The sequence below is a fragment of the Salarias fasciatus genome, chromosome 23, assembly GCF_902148845.1.
Source record: "Salarias fasciatus chromosome 23, fSalaFa1.1, whole genome shotgun sequence".
Taxonomy (NCBI): domain Eukaryota; kingdom Metazoa; phylum Chordata; class Actinopteri; order Blenniiformes; family Blenniidae; genus Salarias; species Salarias fasciatus.
The window spans coordinates 18,464,019-18,489,525 of record NC_043766.1 but is presented as its reverse complement, the minus strand read 5'-3'; the positions used below and the strand labels follow the sequence as shown (position 1 = coordinate 18,489,525).

General features: G+C 38.3%; 1 protein-coding gene across 1 annotated transcript in view; it reads right to left on the bottom strand.

The window, feature by feature from the left end:
* The window catches only part of agbl4 (AGBL carboxypeptidase 4), a 189,090-nt gene that overhangs the window by 126,184 nt on the left and 37,399 nt on the right, over nucleotides 1-25,507 (bottom strand). The window contains exon 3 of the mRNA XM_030083694.1: nucleotides 20,481-20,605. Within this exon, the coding sequence (XP_029939554.1) occupies nucleotides 20,481-20,605 (125 nt within the window). The remainder of the gene's footprint in view (nucleotides 1-20,480; nucleotides 20,606-25,507) is intronic.

Below are 25,507 nucleotides of genomic sequence, written 5' to 3'. Positions count from 1 at the left end.
ACAAAAATCAGTTAAAGGAAATTCATGCCACAAGAACTCGGAACCAAATGCACAACACAAAAGGCAATCTACTAATAAGCAATATTTATTACAAGAGTTGGCAAGTTACTTATAAAAAGTCATTAATTATAGTTACTAGTTATTTCTTCAAAAAAGTAACTGAGTTACAATATTTTAAAATGAACTAATTACTAGGCAAAGTAACTAGTTCATTACTTTAACAGCATGTATTTAAATATGTCAAAGAGTTTGGATGTCCTCTTACTAGAACTTCAAGATGCATGTTCAGTTATTTAACTGAATATATGGTTAATGAAATAACTGGACACTTAACAGAATAAATTACAAACAGGATATAATACATGAATCTAAATTATTCAAATGTTGCTGTGTGATAATATGAGACACGACACTAATTAAATTTGATTTGTAACTGCAGATAGCATTTCTACATTTGAAAAAGAACAATAAAACACAGATGTGTGTTAATAGAAACGTGATGCTCCACCAGCTCAGCTGGACTCCAGCAGATGAAAACCAAGTTTGAAAGCAGCGAATTTTAGTACCATATAGTAACCGCGCCGCATGTTACTGGCAGTAACAGTAATAGCACTGTAAAGCTGGAAAAAGCAATTTTTTAGATTACTCTTGACTAAAAACAGTAACACTGTTGATTTTAATGCCATTACAGTGAAGACACTGCAAAGAACAAAAAAAAAAGCAATCTTAGATTGGCGGGAAAATTCTCATTAAATGAAAGAATTGAATGGGACTGTCCTGAGAAAAAACAAGTTAAAAGAGTTAAAGTATCAAAATAATTCAAGACTTAGATGGAAGTTAAGATACAAATCTTGGCATTGTTGAAGACACGAATAGATGTGGGATCTCTGATAAAGACTGAAAGACAAAGGGAGACACAAGACATGGACCATGGACAGGCAACATAACAGAGCGAAGATGCAGGTGATCAGACCAGCAGAATAGTCATGTGAGATATCTGAACTGATAAATCAACTTAGTCGACCTGTTTCATCTTTAAAGGATAATGTCACAAGCTATACAAAGTGAAGTACTTTAGGCCAACCCATTAATAACGAATATATGATGCTTATGTATGATTTGGATCTATTTAAGCCCTCGAAGATGTACCGCCTTGTTTCTATGCTAGATACATTTCACAATTCTGAAGAGTTCCGTTCACCTGGACATTACGGTGTTGTGTGGTTAACGCTGCTCACTCACACCAACAATGTTTCTCTTTTCAAACTGCGGCCGACATGGTGTCTCGGTGTGGCGTTTAAACCAAATGCTCCCAAGTATAGCAGTTTTGTATATTACTTTAGTTTGATTATTAGTTTACAGTTATTCTATGTACTTTTCCTGTGGTGGACTTAATACTTTCCAGGACGAATACCAGACTGTGCTTTTCCTGTTGCCTGGGAGAGGTTGCGGCCCCCAATGACCCTACTTTTAATAGAATATAAGCGAAAGGTACAGATGAATGAAAGCATGCATGGATTAATGGATGGCTTACTTCATAAAAGCCATTTGGTTTAAAGGACAACCACAAGGCAACACTCACCAAACTTCTTATGACTTTGGACAAAAGGGTGTAGCAGTATCTCCAGTATCTTCTGATCATAACCAAGGAACATCATTTGATTAAAAAAAAAAAAAAAATTGAACATGAAGAAGACGAACAAGACCTACATGGCATAAAATTAGCAAAGATGACTGAAGATGTTTGGATATATTATGTGTTGTCTGAAAAGAAAGAAGCAGGCCCATCTAAAGTCTGAGGGAGCAGATTTAGAAGAACTTATTTTACCAACAGCAAACTCCTGGGACTGAAACCCTGTCTCTAGGGGTGGGACAAGACACAAATTCCATGAGATGAGATGTCTCACAAGATTGAGTCTACGAGATCGAGACGAGACAAGACTTTAATTAACTTCATAAAAATACAAAAAACAATTTTTCAAATATATTTTCTTTTTATTGAACAGCAACATTAACAAGCTTATATCAAGTGCAACTGTTAAACCCTAACTTAAGAGTAACTTCTGTTCCAGGCTCATTCTTCAAATGTCAATAACAGCTGCAGATGAGAGGTTTTATTAACTCTGCAATTTAACTGTATATTTAGTGCAAAGCAAATTTGCAAAGCATTGATTAAAACTACTTAAAAAATATTCTGACTGCAATCTAATCCAGGGTCGAGCGGACAGCAACATTAACAATCTAAATAAAGTGCAATTGTTAAACACAACCTTAGGAGTAACTTTGTTCCAGGCTCATTTTTCAAATGTGATAACTATTGCCCAACTAATGCCAAACTAATGCCCTTTCAAACCACAGCGTACAGACTGCATTTACACTTAATGCCACTAGGTGTGCTGTTTGCATGTTCAACTTTATTTTACACAGACACCACAGAGGAAGAAGGGCGCTGCAGGCTCTCTCTGCATGTTGTTAGAAAAAAAAGTGAGCCGGCAGGACGTAGTAATATGTTCAATGATGCGATGCACCATTTTTTCAATAAAAGAGATAGAAATAGATAGATCATTTATCTAATAGATAGACAGAAATATATCGTTCAACGCATGGATGAGAAATCTCATGGCATTTCGATCTCACGAGATCTCGTGACACGAGATCCCGTCCCATCCCTACCTGTCTCTGCATAAAAGCGTCACTTCTTACTTTATGCCCATCATGGTTGTTGCAGTGACTAGAGGGCTTTGCCATTTAACATGACAGAATTAGTTGCAGGACTCTCTCAGACAATGTTCTTGGGACAGTCTGAATTACCCAGATGTGTTCCACAGCTCTTTGCATTCCTTGAAATCTAAACAAATCCCTTATGAGACAGACCAAGCCACAGTGGATAAAACAAAAATAAATATTTCTTGTGTGGGCTGAACAGCAACAAAAAACAACAATCTTTCAAATCCACATGTTATGGCTTAAAAAATATTGTGTCACTTGTAAAAGACAAAAAAAAAAAAAAAAAAAAAAAAAAAAAGGCAAGATGCCAAAATGAAAACATCCCATCCTATCACTCAGTATCTGAGCAATGGGGGTCGATGCTATTCTAATAAGAGTGTAATTAAAGCTTCCATCTCATCTCTCATACTTGTATGCTCTCTCTCTCAAAAGACGAACACACACACACACACACACACACACACACACACACACACACACACACACACACACACACACCTACTGATGCACAAAAATGCTTTGTTCCTCCCTCCCACCTCTAGTCCATCAAGGGTGTGTGTATGTGTGTGTGTGTGTGTGTGTGTGTGTGTGTGTGTGTGTGTGTGTGTGTGTGCAAGCGGTGGTAGTGATGGTGGCGGTGGGGGGTTATAAAATCATTCTTAATTACACATTTGTCACATGAAAAGCATTCTGTCTACTTTGTGCGAGTGCTAGCAGTCTGATTAATTCAGCAATCCTCACATTCCAACTGCTCATTATACACCAAACTTCCACTTCTCTCTGTCTTTTTTTATCAGTGTCTTCCCCCATTTCATCTTCTTCCCTCGTTCCTTTGGTCCTTGACATTTCAGGCTTTTCATTTGAGTGTACTGATGTGTGTATGGTTGCCAGATCCAGTAGCCACAGAGGCGAGCTTTTCCTTGGGGATGTGGGGTTTGACAGCACACACAGGCTGTCAGTGTTCTGTGTTGGCTAACAATGATAGGACAATTAGAGTGGAGAGGAACACTCTGTTTTGTGCTATTTATGTACCTCAAGCTATCATCTATATGGGTGTCCCTGTTCTATCAGAAAGAATAATCAAATTCTTCATCTAAAATCTTTACACAGTGAGCTTTGGTCCTTTGGTTAGGCTTACCCTCAAATGATAGATTTGCTATTCATTACAGCCCATTAATACCTGAGCACATTTAGCAATCATGACACACTGGCTGATAGTAAGACATTAAATTTAATTAGTTGTTTATTTTGCTGTAACTTATGCAAATTGATGTTCAGTTTATAGTTCTTAAATCCCACAATGCAAAAAAGTAAGGAGGTTACATGAATGAAACACAAAACAGAATGAGTGTGTGGACAGACCTCTTACCAGTATGATATACAGATAGCACAAAATACTACAGATGAAGGAAGGGTATATTTTGAACCTTATTTTTGCAATACAGTGACAGTGCCAGTTTATCCATGAGCACTGTGGTGTAAAGAAATCCTTGTCTCACTTTTGTTGTGAAACACTGTTCATCTGTTTGAGCTATTTCCATCTGATTCCTCTGTGAGCTTACAGGAAAGCATAGGTCCACTGCATCCCTGGAGATGCTAAATCGCAGCATCAGAAAGACAAACAACATCTGTTTACTCTCAAACACTCTCTGGCAGATCTGCTGCCATGGTGGAGATATCACACAGCCAGACTGAACAAAGCAGTAAGGTACCTCTATCACACTGTGATCCCCAGTCCGCCTTGTGTTTTAGAGAGAATCCCTGTAAAGTTTACTTCGCTTAAAGTCTTTGATAGGATGAGTCATCTGAGAGGGTAAAGCCAAGTTGTACATTTACAGTACAGAACATTTGAGCTGTAATTTAGATTCACAACCAATGCTGCTAGAAACTGATGGAGCTCACCTCAAAAGTTAACTGCTGCTGTGTGAATGTTCCAGTGTGTGTGTGTGTGTGTGTGTGTGTGTGTGTGTGTGTGTGTGTGTGTGCGCGCGCATGTGTCTGATCATTTACGCTGGCGTGCCCACCCATCGCAAGTTACTACCATGAGACATGAAACATTCATAGCAGATGTGACCAAGGCGTCTCAGAACAGGAAGTTGTATCCCCCTGAGGCTCTGACACACATGCATGCATCACAGTCACACACATCTCTCTCTCTCTCTCTCTCTCTCTCTCTCTCTCTCTCTCTCTCTCTCTCTCTCTCTCTCTCTCTCTCTCTCTCTCAGGCCTGAATACACTTTTGTTTTATTGACATTTGGCATCTGAATATCTTCCTGCAAGCAACAACGATGCAGAGAAGACAAACACATATTTAAGAACTCGTTTTCATTTATGACAGTGCGCAGCATTGACACCACCAAGTGCTATCATGATGCAGGGCTCTGCGCGCGTGAACCTCAACCATGTGTACATACAAACTGACACAGATAGTGCACACTGCAAATCCTACACTTCACAATGAGTATATTCGTAATTACTCGTAACATACTTATCGGCCACTAGATTAACAATAAATGTCTGTGGTCACAGTATAGTCTTTGGGAACAGCAAACCCCTAGCAAAATGAACTCCTACCCAGTGTCACTAATAGGGTTTCCGTCCACCTGTTCTTATTCAATTCTTCAAAAATAGCGAAAAATAAACATCAATGGAAATTGGAATAAAGCCCAAAAATTAACAAAAAGAAAAGATTACACGCGGAGAGGGTGGATTCGGTAAAATATCAATAAAAGGAAAATTTGACTATATGTTATGGAAACAGGTTTTGCGTCTAAACAATAACTGGACCATAGTATCATGTCATTCATATACATTGTGGCCAAGAGGGGGCACTCATGAGCATGCTGATTGGTAGCCTTGGTAAGTCTTTTGAAAATAGCTGGAACTTGGACTTAATATTCATATAGATTACTTAAATATGCATGAATGAAGAGAAATAATGACGTAAATGAAGTTTTTGTGGGGTAACCACACACTACCAATTTTAAAAGCTCATAAAAGTTAATTTTTCATGATGTGGCTCCTTTAAAATGCCAAATATAACATCATAATAGATTAACTCTGAAACGACTTGTGTGATAACATTCTAATGATAAAACTTTTGCTTCCAGTTTTACAAAAGAACAAAAAAAATAATTATTTAATGGTGAAGAAAAGGAGTAAAAGTAAAATCATTGACAATTACAAAGTGTTCCGCCCAACAAAAGTTGAGATAACCACACAAAAAAAACCTCACCTGACTGTAGGGAAATTGTTATATATGGTTAAAACCTGCTGGTTGTCTCATCTATTCTATGTGTGGATACATACGACTCGACAGCTAGGTGGCTTTTGTAGGACAAGATCAAACAGCTTATCCTGTCATGAGCATCTACACTGATCTTGCTTTATTATTAAAATTGTAGTTTTTGTTGTTGTTGTTTTGTTGTTGTTGTCGTAAAACGATCATCAAAATAAAAACAAGTTTGCACCCATGGATACAATAGAAATGACAGTCCTGATTTATTCTCAACTCATTTTTGACAAAGCTTTCACCAAGTTAGTCTAGATGATGGCGATGCCACACATTTTAATATGCCTTTCACACAATAATATATATTAAAAAAAATGGTCTATAATTACATGTCACTGTCTTATATTATCTCTCATTCAAAAGTTTCAAGTCTATGGGTAGGAGAAATACTGTGATTGTCCACTTTGGTGAGCATAACATTATACAGTGGAGTTGTATGTCTCTCTAATGATTTGATTACATGAGCTCTAATTCGAGCCAGCAGCATTGAAATCAAATCAGTTACATAATTTGGCTGAGTTTTAGATGGGGGATGAAATCTTTGAAACAGTGGCAGGGTGGTCAGCTGTTATTACTATTGACTAAAAACAGCAAAATAAAATTTGACTAAGCCCTCCTGCATTTGTGCTGCATTCATAAGAAGATTCTGTCAAAATCTATACAGTAAAATACCAAATGAGCCAGGATATGATATTTTGTTATCTTGTATAAAAGACAAGAGTACAGATTAGCCATCCCACAGTCAGATAAAGATTGAAACTACAGTTAAATATGTGGGTTTTGGCTTGAGGCCCCGAAGTCTCTGATGTATTATTTGTCTTATTAAAGTTTAAGTAGAAGCAGAGCAGAGCTATAGCTGTGCACTGTGAACACAAAATGAAAGCTGAAACAGTGCTATTGATGTGGTGTGCCAGTCACTATACTGTATATTGGAATGAATGTTGAAGCCTCTTCACCAAATGTTAAGCGCTGTGTCATTATTAGTGTAGGCCTGCCAGAAAAAGTATTGCATTCATTCAAGTGCATCAATCACAAGCTTTTACATAGATCACTCGCACAACTGTGCGTTCAATGTGGATTTTGATTACATTTTCCTCTTAATAACATTGTACATGTGAAACAGAGATTTGTTAGATGTTCAACTTTGGCACTGTTGTCTTAACAAACAGTTAATTGAAAAACAGACTCGTCATAAATGAATGATGTTTAAAACAGCTAAAAGTCACAGGAACTAACTACTTAAGTTGGAAAAGCCCACCATCAAAGCACTATGACAATTTGATCAACCTTCAGCCCAAAGTTTGAAAGTCCAATAATACCTAAAAAGACAAAATTCTTCATCAATCCATTGACTTTCTATACAACTTATTCCAATTGAGAGTTGTGGGGCAGCTGTATAGCTCTCAGCCCGCTATAGGTAAAGCACGGTGCAGTATGGACAGCTCGCTAGTCAATGACGTGGCAAACCCACGGAGAAAAAAAAAAAAAAAAAAACACGAAGGCAAGCTTATGCAAACTTTAAAGTAGGCAGTTAACCTCAAAAGCATGCTGTTGTTGTTTAGATTGTGGGAGAGGACCAGATGACCTGTCAACACATTTTGAAGAACATCCAAACTCCACACAGAAAGGCACCAAAGTAAGACATCTTCTCACTGGCAGGAAATTTCTCATATCACAATGTGACTGTGCAGTCTGTCCAGGCGGGTCAAGAGTGAGTACTATTTGACCTAGTTAGTATTATCATAATTCACTGGGAAACAATGGTAAACACATATAAGCCATCACTGTCTTAATGCACACATTAGATGGACGGACAAGGAGGAAGAGAGGCAGGCAGGCAGGCAGGCAGGCAGGCAGACAGATAGACAGATAGATAGACAGATAGATAGATAGATAGATAGACAGATAGATAGATAGACAGATAGATAGATAGATAGATAGATAGATAGATAGATAGATAGATAGATAGATAGATAGATAAACAATACATTACGACGATGCAGGCATTCTCATCAGATGGTGCATATTAGAATAGTAAGTCGTCAGCAGCCTCCCAAAACAATAAAACAGCAGTCAACAGACAGCTTAGCCCATCAGCACACTGTTAAATTACAGCCATCAGCACCCCCTCCCCCCTCTGGATCTAAACTCTCATCTCTAGCACCAGGAGAACAATCTGCAGAGTAATTAGCCTCCACCAACAGACAGTTACAGAGAGAAGGAGGACGTTTGGCTTGATTAAATTATTAAACCACACAAACAAAAAACAAAAGCAGCATCAAAGAGGCACTGCAGCTCTCCTTCAAAGCTCCTCGCTGTTCCCTAAATACAGAATACAGAGAACGTGTTCTCCCAAGCCACTAGTTGGCATAATTGGCTAAATGTGTGCATTTGTGCATGAGCGTGTGTATGTGTTTGCTGTGATTGGACCCATTCCTCTGACTGCTATCTTAACGACAACATGATGCCAGGGACCCCCCGATTCCACCCCCACACCAACAGACCCACACATCACACGTTCACACACATACACATTAAACAATACTCTAATTACAACATTTATAACTCCCCCTAGCCCCCTGTGTCTCCCCAGCCCCCAAACCACAAATCTGTGAATCTGGAATTGAATTTAGCCCAAGTTGAGGGCTGCGCTGGCATGAAAAGACTATTTGATTAGAACGGCAGTTGTTTCATTTGTGGTGCAGCAGATTGCAGAGCCTCTCTATCCGGTGTGCAATCTGTATTCATTACTCGGTGTAAAAGGATGATCCATGTCCTGACACCAGGCTCATCATTTCATGCAGATGCACAGCAGCTCCATGAGGCCCTTACCAAGTCACCATAAAATGCCTCCTGCTGAAAGCTCAGCAATATTCCTCTCCTGGTTACCTCAATCCCTCTCTCACACTAATTCATTTCCACTTTTCTCAACGTTAATCTAGTTATCTTTGTATTTTGCAATACATTTTGACCTGTGGTAAGATAAGCTTGAGATAAATGAATAAACAACTTCTATACTTTCACAAAAAAAAAAAAAAAAAAAAAACTTGAAAAGTGAGCAGTTGGAATATGAATGATATAATCACTGATCAGCATTTATCAATATGAGTAAAGCAAAAAAAAGGAGGAATAAAAAAGGAGAAATGACTATACATGAAATAAAGGCGAAACAAATTGCTAACGTACAAAGAAACGTCTTGATTTCAAGCTGTGCTCCCAAATCCTCCCCTTACCAGTCAATGACTGAAGGGTTGACCTCCTGATACAAACAAAGGTCACACAGCCTTTTAAACTACACTGTTTTTTTTCATGTGGTGTTTCATTTAGTGAGGATGGATAGGTTGTGCCTCTCCCTGTGTGTGAATGAGTCTGGATGAATGCACATACAGAACAGCAAAGTTTTAGTCAGGTGTCAAATGTCATGGAACTATCATGGTAGATTTCCTCAGTGTCTTAAAGTTGTATACCTCTGCTGACTCACAGTGTCACAGTTTGCACAAGATCAGGGTTTTAAAAAAAAGAATGTGCTATTATACATTTTTTTGATCTTGTTCTGTGTGTAGCAAAGGCATAATGTGAAGCGGTATTCACTGAAAACCCAAAAGATAGTAAAGAATCTTTGTGAGCTCTGGCCTGTTTTTCGCAGTTCATGCCTTGATTCACGAGGCTGAGTCCACCTTGGCAGTGCCTCCATCTGCCACACTGCTGGGCTCTGAGTGGATCGCACACTGATGGCTATCCTCATGGGTACACATACACGCTCATCAGCAGATGTTCCTCTACTCCTTGAAAGCTACCACCTGATAAAGCTTCTTTAGAAAATATTGGAAATTGATGGAAAATACAAGATCGCTATACTTCTACTTTTTGATAATAGGTGCAGTGCCTTTTCTATATATCTATAATGAGTACTGCAATAGGTTAATACGATAAATGTAATGCATTGTCAACACTAAGTCTTTGAGGCGCAGACTCAGAACTATACACAAGCCTCTGTTGTTTGAATGAAGAGACTTTGAATGCCAAATGAAAATAAAAAATCTCTGCTGTATTTCAAAACATGCCCTTAAGCATCATACCTCCTTTTTAAAGTAAATCAAGCTAAAAATAAGGCAATGAATTTTGATAAGGAACCTTGCGTCAGAAGAGATAACCCAGGAAAAACTAATTTTGCTATCAGGAAGATAATTTGAAAACCCATTCTCTGCTGTTTTTATATTCCTTTGTTCATGTCATCATGAAGTGATCTGGGGAGCATCAGCTTTGACAATATGTGACAAAATATGTTACTTAACAGAACAAGGTCACGTGTGATACCCTATACCCCATGACACAACTGTCTGATGTCTTATATGTCTTTTAAAATTACACAAATCTCTCTACAACTTCTTGCTAGGGTCTGAAAATAGTCCTAAACTTTCTGGACCTATGTGGTGTGTCTGAAGTGAATTAATCCCTTTGGCAATGTCACATCGAAGCGAATGTTACTCTTCTGGAGACTAACGAGAGGAAGCTTAAAAATGAACTTCCAAAGAAAAAGAACAGCATAACCATATGCCTTTCTATCTTGTGCCATATGCTGCAGACGCAGGGAAGAAAGAAAAGGCAATACATAAGACTAGAAATGAGAAAAGACACATGAGAAAAAGCAGATATTTTTACAAGTAAATAAATGAATCTGTCTAACTCATGTATCCAGCAAACTCTAAGCAGACACAATGTGGCTCTCTCACAAGACGAGAGCTGCCACCAACCAGCTGTCTGCTCTGGATGCTTGTGGAAATGCTACGCCAGCAATGATTAGCCCTCATTCATCCAATGGCGCTCACAAGAGACCTGTCTGTCCTCTTGTTCCTCTTTCACTGCTGAAGGACATCACAACTCAGACATGATGGCAGAGATGTGCAGGGAGCTCAGAGGCAGGAAACAATGAGGCAGTGGCAAAATAGATGGGGCTGGAGCGCTAAGGGAAGGGGGATCCCCAAACACTTTTGAAAACCTAAAGATGAGGTGGAGCAGAGGTGAAGTTCAATGTGTTGATTCAAACAGAAGCGAGAGAGACAGGCCTTTAAAAGCAAGTTCAGATAAGAACCCCCATTATGCAGGTTGGCATTGATGTTACACACAACCAGCAGCTGACTTCCCAGAACTGCTGTCAACATTCTCTACTGCTACTTGCTTGAGATGAGAAGGAAAAGTACTGCTTGCTTGCACAAGTCATTTCTGGGAAACACACCAGTCTTTCTGCTCCTCCTTTGCCCTGTCTGTCTTCCTGTGCCTGTTATGTATCGAAAAAAAAAAAAAAATCAAATAGCATCACATCTATTACCAAGCTCTTTGAGTGTCTATCTCTGGGTCTCTTTTTCTAATTGTTGAAATGTTTACAAAAGGGCAAATTGTTAAGAACGTCTGAAGACCTTTCAAACTCAATTAGACATGTGAGACTTTTATAATAATGCATTAACATAAAGAACTGGTCCACATTATTTTGACAGTATCATAAGTGGTTGATTAGTGCAACCCAGACAGCATCCATAATGGTTCTGTCACACTTTTAACATCCCATTTAATGTTTCACTTGCTTTATGAAAAAATGCATAACAATACTTAATTTGTTTAAGGCAGTATTGTCTGAAAAAGCAAAGTCAGTGGCTCTTTTGGGATTTTTTGTAACACATGGCCTATTCTTCTTCTGTCCATCCTCTTTGCTGATTATGGAGAGTAACTGCCCTATACTGTGCTTTCCCTGGACAAGTGAGGCTCACAAATCACGCCTGCAGCAGTTGAAGGAGTTGAAGGCACTTGGTGCAAGGTTTTACTGCCTGTCTTCTATGAATGGCTCCCTGAAGGCTCCTATGATAATAGCTCACAGCCGTGCCCTTCACGGAACCTGACATCGAGCACACCCCTACAGCAGAATGGAAAGGCATATCAACTCACTCAACGGGGTTTCATATCAATTCACCCACTAGTTTCTGATCATACCACCGCAGAGGTTGGTAGGCAACAGTGGGAACAAGCATGTCAAGTTAAAATTCTCTCTGTTTGGACATAGGGGGCTAAAACCATTTTTTCATGAATTGATGTCTTGACACATTTTATTCGAAGTCAGTGAGAAACAACTTCATGTACAGGCCAACTATAAAAACAAACCTGATTCATCTGCATATATTTTGACGATTAAAGTATGATATTATACCTTTTCTCACGTCTTATTATTTTCCTCTTGATGGTAGAATGAGATAAAGATTACAGGTAAAAACATGGCCAGGAGTCCCATTCGTTGATTTCTTTGATTCCGATGTAGTCCTACAGTGATTTAAAGTAATTTTCCAAAGAAAGATTGAGACCCACACACCTATCTGCATATAACTGGGAAATACTATACAGTATGTCAAAACAAAACCGAAAGTGAAGGTATTGCAAATAAAAAAGTACTATTATTCACAGACATGTAGCCATGCCCTCATTCCCAAGAAGACAGCAAATGAGTGTGAGTGCAGGGTACTCTGCCAAAGAAAGTGATTTTCTGTGAGTGTGACAAATAATATTAAATTGTTGTAACACTAAGGAAATCAACCACAAAATATCTCAAAAGACCCTGGTTTAAGTTGTACATTCGTCCTGAAGTTAATTGCCATGTTTGCTGCCCTGGATCCCCTGAAATGCTAGCCTGCTTTATGCTACAATGGTGTGAGCTCACCTCAACAAAGCTGATCCAAGATCGATAAGATGAAAATAAGTCAAGCTACAATTAAGAATGAATAAATACTGACCTTAAATTACATCTGGAGCTATCATGCACAGAATATAATGAAGATTCCCATGTTTCAAGTTTTTCTGAACTGTTCCAATGAGGTCAGCCGTATTTATTCTTCAATTGTTCCAAAGACGTGCAGTTCCTCTGACACAACTGCACTATCAATTATCAATTATTTGTAAATTACATCCACAGGCTCTGATGCTAAGATCTGCTATGGTGGATCTATCTTGGGATCCAACTGTGTTGTTTTTTTGTTGTAGTAAAATCATACAGTGATTGTCAAATCTGAATGATTGTGCTTGTTGCTGTGTACTGAGAAACATAAAAAGAAGTCATGCTTCGCAATCCCGGCTCATGTAATATACTTATATTTAGACAGGTATTTCAATTCCTAATAACAGCTAATAACAGCGTTTAAGCAGGCTTTTATTAAGACTAGTGATTAGTTTCTATAATAAATAAAAAGTTAACAATCTTGATCTTGTCTGCAGATTTGCATGAAAATTATTATTGGGCATCTTTGGCTCATCCTTAACAAGCGATGCTATTATCATGTGAGATTTCATGTGACAACACAATCTACAAGTACAAAAGCTATAATCAACAGTGTTCCTTCAATTACTAGATCCAGATGTATTTTTGAAAACGGGGGATTGTTGAGCAAAGCTGAAGTTGTCCAAACAGATGGCGCAGTTTTCAATCAGCTTATCAATAAGGTAAACAAAAGAAGACGCGTTGTTCTCTCTGATTTTTTTTCTGCTAGGAAAGTGTACAGTTCCAGTGAGGTCTTCCCCTAAAAGCGCATGTTGTATTTCTGCAGATCTGTGGCCCTGAATCGAGGAAGGCTGGTCATATTGAGTCTCTGAGACTATTTATTTTCTCATTTAGGTTTTCCTCAAAATCTTTATGTTTTGTCCCAAAATGGTGTTTTACATTGACACTTTAGGTGAGCATCGCAATTACTGAACATTTGAGACTAGTCCAATATGAACAGATAGTCCATCCAATCGGGGAAATATGCTCTATTTTCATGTCAACCTTTCTTTTTGTGGGGAATACAATCTGTTATCTATAGTTTTCTAATGCTCAGGTGTCTTGTTTGCTTCCTGGTACTACCTGAAATGCACAAATTTGATTGTGTGTGTGTGTGTGTGTGTGTGTGTGTGTGTGTGTGTGTGTGTGTGTGAGAGTGAGACCTCAGTTGTCAATGAAGCACGACTGTGAATAACAGAAAAGCAGTGCCGCATCAAAATTTTAAATTTACCCTCCTTTTTTGGCTGCAGGTCAAAAAGTAGCTGTCCGTTTGGAACACGGTCCACCTGTTTGTGACCTCTGATCTGTACCATTCTTAGAAATCCATTTCATTATTGGAATTTGATACCATTCAGTCAAAATGAATTACAATTCTATGCTGCACGTGAACTGGAGAGGATTGTGGCATCACATAAAGAAGACTCTGTTACTTTTCGGTGTGAAGTTTGCATGTTGTCGCTCTCCCTGAGTAGGGATTCTCATGATGCTTTGACAAGAAAATTTAGTGGTCAGTATGTTTATTTTCATATCACCTCTGTGGTGCCCTGGCCACCTGTTGGCAATGTGTCTGACAGTGACCATCTATGGCAGGGTAGCCAGTGTGCTGCCGGTGGTCGCCTGGGATGTTGTCACTGAGCAAGGTGTATTCTTCAAACATCAGTCAACACAAAAAACATGGTTGACTGTACTGACTGATATTTTGATTATAATATTGACTTGTGTTTTTTTTTTTCTTTTGTCATTGCTTTGTTTTGTGTTTTTACTATAGCTGGTCCGTTAAAGGGATACTTCAACATTTTGGCAAATTGGCCCATTTAGCCCAATTCCTTAGTCATTTCGAACAGCATACTTACTGTTTTTTTTTTTTTTTTTTTGTGAGGGCGAGCTATTGTTTATTCAGAGGTGAGTCGGGGAAGGGTTTCGGGACGGGCACAATTGAAGTGGATGGTATTTTTGGTTCCCCCTTGATGAGTTTGACGAGGGGAACTAAAAATACCATTCACTTCCATTGTGTCCGTCCTGAAAACGTTCCCCGACTCACCTCTGAATAAACAACAGCTCGCCCTCACAAAAAAAGTAAATATACTGTTCGAAATGACTAAGGAATTGAACTAAATGGGGCAATTTGCCAAAATGTTGAAGCATCCCTTTAACGGCGATAACGTGCTGCGTTATTGCGCGAGAAAAAAAATGTTGCCGTTAATCTATGCTTTTCAAAGTTGGGTCTGGGAGCTGGGTCTACACATGCAAAATTCACTTTGATATATTTTAGTGTGGATGTATGCCTGGCTCAGCCTGGCTGAATAACGCTGTCGGGGGGGAAGCCGAACCTGTCCTGCGCCCCAAGTCCAAGAGACACATCGTGCTCCAGCTGAGCGTCAAAAAAACACACACGCGCTTAAACACGGTCCATTCCTCATTATTTGCCATATTGAACTCGGCCGAATTATCAGAAAAATCACGAGGAAAATGCTGGTATGAGGCACAAACTGAAATAACAAGCGCAAATATGAAGAAAATGAAAGTGAAACTTAAATCGCGTGTTTTGTCGGTGCAGCGTTTTGACCAGCTGGGCATTTTTCAGGCGCTGAAACCACGCAAAATAAAGTACATTTCCCTTCAACACACAATCTGATTTCATAAAAGTTAAGTATGAGGCAAAATTTGGCGAGACTGAATTTAGGCTGTCTTGGAGATAGGATGAAGTTTGAGGAAGTGAGCACTCATAAGAAACTTCTATTTTTCATCTGCTCTGTTACTGGTGGTGTGTGTGTGTGTGTGTGTTTGTGTGTGTGTGTGTGTGTGTGTGTGTGTGTGTGTGTGTGTGTTGGGGGGCAATCTTGGTAAAGACTTGGTATTTTAAGCTATTATAAATCATATTTGATGAATTGTAGAATTATTTATGTAAGACACACAATCTGAATGGAATCGGCAGACTTCAAATGAGCCATTTTAATTGTGATTAATCGCGATTAACTCCAGGATTGGGGTGTGATTAATCGCGATTAAAAAATTTGATCATTGCCCAGCTCTAGTTTTTACATTTTATGACTGCTTCACTGTGAAAATATTCCGTATACACAGAACATTGTCTTGCACGAAAAAATTTACAAAGATTGTACTTTGCCAACAGAACCCCCCAAAAAATGTGCTTTGAATTTTGAGTTGACTACAGGTTATATCTGTCAAAGCAGCATTTTCTTTCTTTTTCTTTTTTTTTTTTTTTTTTTAATGGCAGATTTTTCTAGAGAAAACAAGCAGGGCCAAGCGAAACCTCAAATAGGTCCATGGTCGCAGTCATTGCAAGCAATGTAACCAGAATTGGTCTTGGCTTTTTGAGGTAAGTGAGTGGTCCGATAAACACAAAAAAGGAAGGACAAAAAAGAGACATTCATCCATCCAGCCATCCATCATAACCCGTGCTACGGTGAAGCCAATTTCCACAAAGCTGCTAAGCTGATTGAGGCAGACCAAATCTGTTTCACCAGCTTACATTCCTTCAAAATGGCCATCTCACTTCCAATATCACGGGCTTTTACTGTTCCCCATTCCCTTGGCTCTGGCTGAGAGTTAGCAAGGCTTAGCTGGATGAAACACTCCAACAGTCCAGTTCTTCCCTGGAACCCACTGATATCTCTATAGCACAGCTTCTCCCCCATACTGTAGCTACAGTTAGTTGCTTTATTTAATCATGCTATAATACTATGCCTATTTAATTTCTCTGCTTTCACTTTTGTTTCATATCACAATATAATAACGTATCACTCATGAAGATGTGACCTTACAATTTATGTGACTACTGACAACTTATTGATACCCAATGTTATTATAATATTTTCTGCAAACACACATCCTGGCACAGCACACATATGCAGTGCTTAACTGCAATACTTTCTGCTGGCATAGATTAAATTTACAAATGGTAATTTTGTACAGGGACAGTGGTAAAATGCGGGTAAAATGCATTTTCAGGTAGCCTACAGAGTGTTATAGAAGTGCAGCAGCAGTAGCTGTCAACATGTTTTTGTCACCTGTGAGCTGCCCTGGCTACTGTAGACACAATATGATGCGTATAAATCTTAAGTCAAGAATGTGTACGTTGACCTCCTGCTTCACTTTCTCTCTGCCTCTCTTTCACACGTTTTTCTGTCATTTTGCCACAGCAGCAAATATCCTGTTGGTCGGGCTGCAGGCTGTTGGTGCTGTTCTATCTGGCTCGGGGATCGATCCGGCTCCAAGCCGAGGCCTCCCATTCATCTCAGTGCCATAAAATGTGATTAGTGCTGACTACAGCACTGCAGGGAGATGGGCTGATAGGCCTGATAGCCTCAGATAGGCTGGGCTGGACACTCCACAGGAAGGCAGCAGCAACAGCACGCTGTGAATCCTTTCTTTCTTTCCTTCTCTCATTTCATTCTCCTTCGATGTCCTCTATATTTCCGCATATATCTTTATATTTGACTGTTTTCAAACTGTCTGTGTATGAGTTTTTTTTTTCATTTCTTCTGACATGTATTTCCGTGCTATCTAAAAAATTCACAGCAGCAGTCAAACTTAAATGCCAATACAATCAGTTGTGCCTTTTTTCTGTCCTACATTGAGAAATTCTTCCAATCGAACAACCTCCCCAATGTTACACTTACTCTGTCCACCAACACTGTATCTCTGACATGTGTATCCACCACTGTCACCCAATCACAGGCTCTAAGATGCCTGCATGGCAGTATCAGGTTGGGAGGCTGTGACAAGGAGTAGGGTTAAAAAAAAACAATATTTCAGCCGTGAGGAGGAGTGACATTGTTTTTTTTGTTTTTTTGTTGTTTTTGTTTTTTTTGGGGGGAGGGGGGTTAAGTGCTGTGATAGTTTGATTTTGCATACGTGATATGATGAAAATGTTTTGTATTCGGTGAGATTCCCTCTAAAGAATATCTAAAGAATATTTACTACTACCAAAATTTTTGTTGACCTCTGTTGGGAGGCTGTTTCAACCATTCAAAGCAGTTCTGAAACAACATTTTTTGGACAAAAGCTATATATATATATATATATATATATATATATATATATATATATATATATATATATATATATATATATATATATATATATATATATGTGTATATACATACATACATACATAATACAGTGTTGTGCTAGTTAATGAAAAATAGTAACTAGTTACAGTTATTAATTAATTTATTAAAAAAAGTAACTCAGTAACTCAGTTACTTTTAAACAGTTTTCCAGTGCTCTCAATAAATAAAGGCTGATGGATTGAACTCCCCTGTAGCCCTTATTTCAGTCTGTAGTGATGTTTATTACAAACTGTGGATGATACCGACCATTTCAGTTCATTTGCATCCACATCACTGAATCTAACTACTAACTAGCCATGGAATATTATCCATTGTGCTCCAACACAAACACCAAAGTATTTTTTCAATGCCTATTTATTTTATTCAACAACAGCCTGCAAAAAATGTAAGTGGCTTAAAGCAAATATAGACATTCTGATATAATCTATTATTCAGAATCAAATTGGACAAATTAACGAGCTTTCACTCAGCACCTAAGAACTTCTGTTAAAGACAACAAATGAAATATGAAATCCATACTGATGCATAACACCTTATGTATATCAATACAAAAATAGCCAATTACATCACAGGAAAACAAAAAAATTCCCTTTGCAATATGTAAACAATAATATCTGCAATACTCACATCAAGAAAAAAACAAAAACAATGTGCAATGTGCTGTAGAGACGCACAATGAAGATACATGTGCATGTTTCAGAATAAAAATAATTGCCAAATATCACAGAAATAGTAACTATTTGCCATTTGCGTGCCTCATTCTGGCAGCACTGCGCAGTTATGCTCAAAGATGTCGCCCAGCTGGATGATGCCTCAGTTACGTGTAACATATCGTTCGAAAGCTTGCAAGACGTAGAACGTCAACAAACTTTATTTAAACTCCCGAGATTAACGACAAGCCCACAAGATGGCGACAAGGGGCAGCACATACAGTCTGGCGGTGCATGACGCTCTTTCACTACTCCAGAGGATTATGACGTTAGTTTTGGTCAGAGGAGAGCCCGGATAGATGGAAAATGACCACAAAACGGTAAGGAAATAAAACATGTTGTGTTTGGTGTGAATAGCTTTGAGATTTGTTGAAGAAATGTGTGAGAAACATGATCTGAGGTGCTGGCTGTGAAACGTAAAGATCGGTTTTGGCTTTGTTTTGCCACTGACGGGAGCTGGTCGGCTCAGAGAATATTCTGCTTGGTGTCATCTTAAAGTAAATGATTTTCTAGTTTCATATGATATGCAATATGTTGGGGTGGAGCAGACGGATCTTGCGTTCTGTTGCGTTTTGTGGAGAGAGGTGCGGGTGAGGGGGGCGTGTTGAATTGTTCCATCTGGATTTTAAAATTTCGTTGTACTTGTTACAATGACAATAAAGATGATTCAGATTGAAGTTGTTATAAAACAAACACTCGGTGGTCAAAGTGCAGCTGGAGTGTTCAGTTAGTGAGATTAAGGCTTCTTGTTTGAGACACAATTGAAAGAAAACATCCACACAGCATTTTAGTCACTTTTTACACATGGTGAAGTCGCGCACAGCTGTCGGTCCGTCAGGCCAAACGGGTTAAATAAATGAATTAAATTAAATCATAGTCGTGATGCGTGAAATAATGCGAATATCTCAACGATTAGAAACTATTCTTCTCTGCCGTTTTGTTGCTCATCAGACTGGAGTGGTCGAGAGGCACTGACCAGAGCACAGACGCAGGAGAGAGAGCGCTGAATGTTTTTTCAATTTAATAAAATTTTATTGATTGCTGGAATGTTACAGGAACGGTGCGCCATTGCGATGAAAATGTTGTATGAAACCTCGCCAAAAGGAATGGAGTAAGGCAACGTTTGGTAATGGAGACGGAGTTACTGAATTAAAAAAAAGAATGTGTTATGTTACTCGTTACTGAAAAAAGTAACGGCATTATGTAGCGCCATTACTAATAACGCGTTACTACCTAACACTGTATGTATATATATATATATATATATATATATATATATATATATATATATATATATATATATATATATATATATATATATACATATATATATATATATATATATATATATATATACATACATATATATATATATATATATATATATATATATATATATATATATATATATATATATATATATATATACATATATACATACACGTTAGTTAAGTAAGGATGCAGTCAGTAATGATGCAGTTTGTCCATTTTTAGATATTCTAGCTCAATTAGCTCTTTTGCTTTTGCTTCTTTAGTTGTTTTTAGGTGGATGATTAATCTCTTTCTGGAAAACAGTATACTATACACATAAAATAAAAAAACTAAAGCAAAATGTTTATTTACAAAGACTTTTCCTTAAGTTTCAGAGAGCCACTGAGGAACTGAATAGCCACATGTGGCTCAAGAAGTGTGAGTGGCAGAAACCTGGACAATGTGCATGAAGCTCTGAATTTAGTGTTTAATATAATTAAATATTTTTTCTACCATATAGAAAGCAAGTGTATACAAACACAGTTCCTGTTTGATGTGTCATAAAGAAAAGCACCATAGTTAATCATGCAAGACCACATTGTGCTGACCTGTGTCTCCCGGACGTTCTCCACTGTAAAGTTGAACCAAACTCTGAAGCGAGGGTTGCAGGTGTCAGGCCGAATGAAGAGGTCAAACTCAAACTCACTGATGTAGTCGACGCGGCCCAGATTCCCTGCAGTGAACATGAGGCAGCTTACATTAGCAAGCTGGAGAAAAAGGTGTTTCACAGCATGACCACGGTAACTTATTTCCTCTGCAATGCTTGAGATTCTCAATGGCCTCATAGCATTACAAAAAGAAAACAAAGCAATCACATGACAAAACATTATTGTAGTAAATCTCTCTTAATCTCTGTTAATGGGTCTCCTCTGACACATTCCTCTATATAATGCAAACTCCGGGAACGATGGAAAGTCAACATTTGGCAGCCAACAGCGATCATGTAAGTACAATTATGGCTAAAGATGAGACGTCACAGAAAAGATCCTCATTAGTTACATTTACATCATGGTAATTCAAAAATTACAATATCAAATAACAGGCATAACGGACTGTAACCTTGAATTCTTAACAGAAAACAATAAAATACAATAGACTAGACAATACTTGATGAACCCCAGGGGAAAATTCTTTACAGCATAGCATCATGCCAAACAGAATTATATATATATATATATATATATATATATATATATATATATATATATATATATATATATATATATATATATATGTATATGTGTATATGTATGTATGTGTGTGTGTGTGTGTGTGTCTGTGTCTGTGTGTGTGTGTGTGTGTGTGTGTGTGTGTGTGTGTGTGTGTGTGTGTGTGTGTGTATATATGTATATATATATATATATATATATATATATATATATATATATATATATATATATATATATATATATTAGGGCTGTCAAAAATAACACGCTAATGGTGTTAATTAATTTATGTAATCAATCTCATTAAAATGTTTAACGCAGTTTAACGCATGCGCATCATGACAAGCGGTGCGGCGTGCAGCGCGCGGAGCGGTGCGGTGACGCGTGGAGCAGCGCGGCACGGAGCACGCGGAGCGGCGACGCGCATAGCGTGCAGCGCGCCAAGCGGTGTGGCGTGGTGACGCGCGGAGCGGTGCAGTGACGCGCGGACCACGTACAAATACAATATACACAGACATTATGTTATGGTGTGCATGTTTTAATTTTTTGAATATTTATTTTATTTGGAGCCTTAAATAAAAAACACATCATGTGTTAAAGCTAGGGTCGGCGATCTTGGAAATCTAGCATGTAGCACGAATGTAGCATCTCCCTCATATATATGTGTGTGTATATATATATATATATGTGTGTGTGTGTGTGTGTGTGTGTGTGTGTGTGTATATATGTGTGTGTAAGAACGAAAAATAAATTCAGTAAATAATATTATTTACAAGGTAAATTTTGAACACATAAACAGAGAGGAGCATGACAGTAAAAACTATATGTACAAGAAGACTTACAGTGTGTGATGGCCACAGGAAGAAAGAATCTAACATGGCGCTCTTTAGCGCACTTTGGAAGTACCACCTCTACACAGTCTGCCTCCACCCCCACCACATCCCCGGCCTTTCTGACGAGTTAGTTGAGTCTGTTGGTGTCAGCCACCCTCAGCATGCGGCCTCAGGATGCAGCAGCATCAAGGATGCTGCTCGCTACCACAGACTCAGAAGAAGTTCAGCAATGTGCAGCAGATGCTGAAAGACACGTCATCCAGCCACCACAAAAAGAAAAAGACACAGACGGCTTCCTTTAAGGGGCTTTCATGTTCTCATCCAGCGTAATTTATTGTCAATATGTACCCTCAGACACTTTATCCTCCACAATGTCAGCACTCATGCCTTCGATGGAAAGAAAAATGGAAGCATGTATGTAAACAAGCATCCATTTACATATCCACTTCATTGGTTTCAAAAAGGTTGTTGAAACCTACACCAGATAAAGATAAGTGAAAAATGATGGTGAATGAAAGGGATTCCTGCTATATGGCAAGCAGTACTGCCTACTCATATGTATATGACCTTGCTGATAAATCCTCCATGTATAAAGAGCAAAGATGAAAAACACACTGACAGACATGCCATTTAAAAACCACTGTACAACCAAGAAGTTCTTTGACAACAACAAAACATTTTCAGAAAGTTGTCTTTCAATCATTTATCTATATTAAATTAAGTGTTGAGCTTATTAATAAAGAGGATTTGCTGCATGTTTTCACCGATTACTATACAAGAAGTGGCTACATGTGAAGCAACAAAACAAAGTTTGCTGCCTGAAAAGGCTGGAATATTTTCAAAGTGGTTGCCAATGTGGTCAAAGACTGGCCAACATAACTGCATCACAGTAATAATGTTATCCTGATACTTTTAAATCTCAAAATATTAAGCTGTTAAACTAACGTGACTGTGAAGAGCAGCATGGGAAAGAAAACGGCTATTAGACAAACATCCTTCCTGTCCATAATTGACATACAATAATACTATTGAAGGGGGGGAAAAAAACCCTTATGATGAGTGTAAATATAATTAATCCAATGGGAACTATTTATCAACTTCCAATTCTCATAGCTGTCTATAAGATGGTTCAGTGTTAACTGATTATATGACAAATATTCTAAATATAGGACTTGTCTGTATCATATGACTCATATGTGGACATGCACATTAACTCCTGTGTAATTTGCACAAATTAGTGAAGGAACTGTGATGAAAGTGATCCTTTTTATAGGAGCTGTTAAAAAAGCCAGCTTATATTAAACAAACACGATTCCAACAAACTCTGCCATTCTGAATGGCCGACAAAAAATCCAATATACGACCAGCAGCTGCTCAAAAGGCAAGTTTGTTGGCAAACTGAGTAAAATGCATGGCTCAACCCCTCACAAGTCCACATCAGGGCATTGGGATACTATTGAGCACCTGGTGACAGGTAGTGCTGTCCCAGACATGCACAGGCATGCATGCACGCACACACACACACACACACACACACACACACACACACACACACACACACATACGTGTGCGCGCGCACACACACGCACACACAAAGATGCTGCTGATTATAGACAGATGGGCTAACTACCACACTGTCAAAGTAGATCCCTCTCCTTCTGTCATCAGACAGCTAATCCACAAGTCAGCTTGCCACTCGCACGCACCGCATGTGCGCACACATACACTCTTTTGCTCTGCTAAGCTGAAAGTATCCACAGAGGTGCTATCATGCTTTATGTAGGACTGCAGAAAACTACCAGGTGCTCTAAAATATGAACACCGTCAGTAACTTAACTTGTGTTTTATTTGTGGTTTTATTTTTGTTTCCACATGACATACAATGGCAATGTGCAAGCAGTAAGAAAGAAATTGCAAGGAGTTATTGTGTAACAATAAACCGGCAAGTGATCTGTTTTTTTTTTTATATTAGAAGCCCGTGCACAAACAACTTCCACTAATGGTAAGTGGCATCTTATTCAATCACACTGGTGGTTGGAAAAAAATAACAAAAAAAAAAAATCCTGATTAGATTTGACTGTGCTGAGCTGAAATACAGTTTATAACAGTTGTATTTATTATTACTTATATATATTGCCAACTTATTCTACTCAGCATGCTGGTGCTAAATTAAAGATAGGTAAACAACCTAAGACAACTAGCATCAGACAGTTAATGAGAAAGGTTGAGGTTTAGTCATTTGGGCAGAGAGAGGCTGTAAGTTGTGTGATTAATAAAGTATCATTAAAGGGCTAATATGCACTCAAAACTCATCACAAGTACATTTACATCCCATACAGCCTTACAAAATTAAACATTTTGCTGTACCCATATGGAATTAACAAAATAACACCTCTGTACTAAACTCTCACCTGTGTCTCTGTAGATAAAAGTCTCTGAAATGCATTAGGTCCAACAACTACTGCATACCATTACCTTGTATTTGTCAAAAGTTGTCTGTGCATGCACTCATTTATCCAGATGGAAGGCATCTCAAAGCAAAGCAAATTGAAGCCAGTCAACTGCAGCTGAATGTCTTGAAAGATGTTTTGCCGCATATCTGAGTCACTTCATCAGTTCCCATTGATGAAGCCACTTGGATAAGAGACAAACCATCTTTACATCATAAGACCACGTCCAGTTGATCAGATTTGCTTTATGGCACTTTTAAAATAAATCTCTCTGGGCAAAGAGTAAAGCTAATTATTACTACATTTTTAAAATTTGCAGAATTACAGAATCAATACGAGTGCTAGCTTATTGCACACTATTATAACTTACCTAGTGTGTGTAATGATGCCATTGATAGCTATCCAGAAGTAGCTTTAGTCAGTTTTGGCCAAAATATTAAAGAACTAATTTTATATTTGTATTTGTACTGCACAAAAAAGTCTAACTTATGAAATTACAGCATCTGTTCTTTTTGATTAAATGTCAGATAAACAGGCATATTTTTAAGAGGATATCATCAATAAACCTAACTAAATATCTGCTTTTAAAGAAATGCAAAAAAAATCCAAATAACCAAAATTCCTTCCTTCTGAACCAAATAGGACATACACAATTCAGACTTTGAGACAAGAGATGTAAAAAAGACTGTATAGACTGGACAGGCCAAAACATCTGGGTTTCCATCCAAAAAACAATCTCCAGAGACGATCGAGTGGTGCAAAGCAGGGCAAGGCTGGCTCATGACAAGAGATGTGACCTGAAGCACAGGAGACAGCAGCCAGGAGCAAAACTGAGAGAAAAGGCAAAAACAGGCAACCACAAAGTAAAAATAAAAAAAATTAAAAAAAACACTCTTCAAAATCTATATGGCCAAAGTTGACACTGTGGGAAACGGACAATCTGGTGAATACTGGAAGTAGTCTTTATAGTGAGCAGGAAGGTGAGTTCTTGATATTCTTGATTGATGGTAGATGTGCAGTGGAGGGAGCTGAGTCAGAGAAGGTGGATATGAACAGCAGAGGGGGAGTGGCCAGCCATGCCGTGCAGCAAGAGAGAAACAGAGAAGAGAGACAAGAGACACTAGAG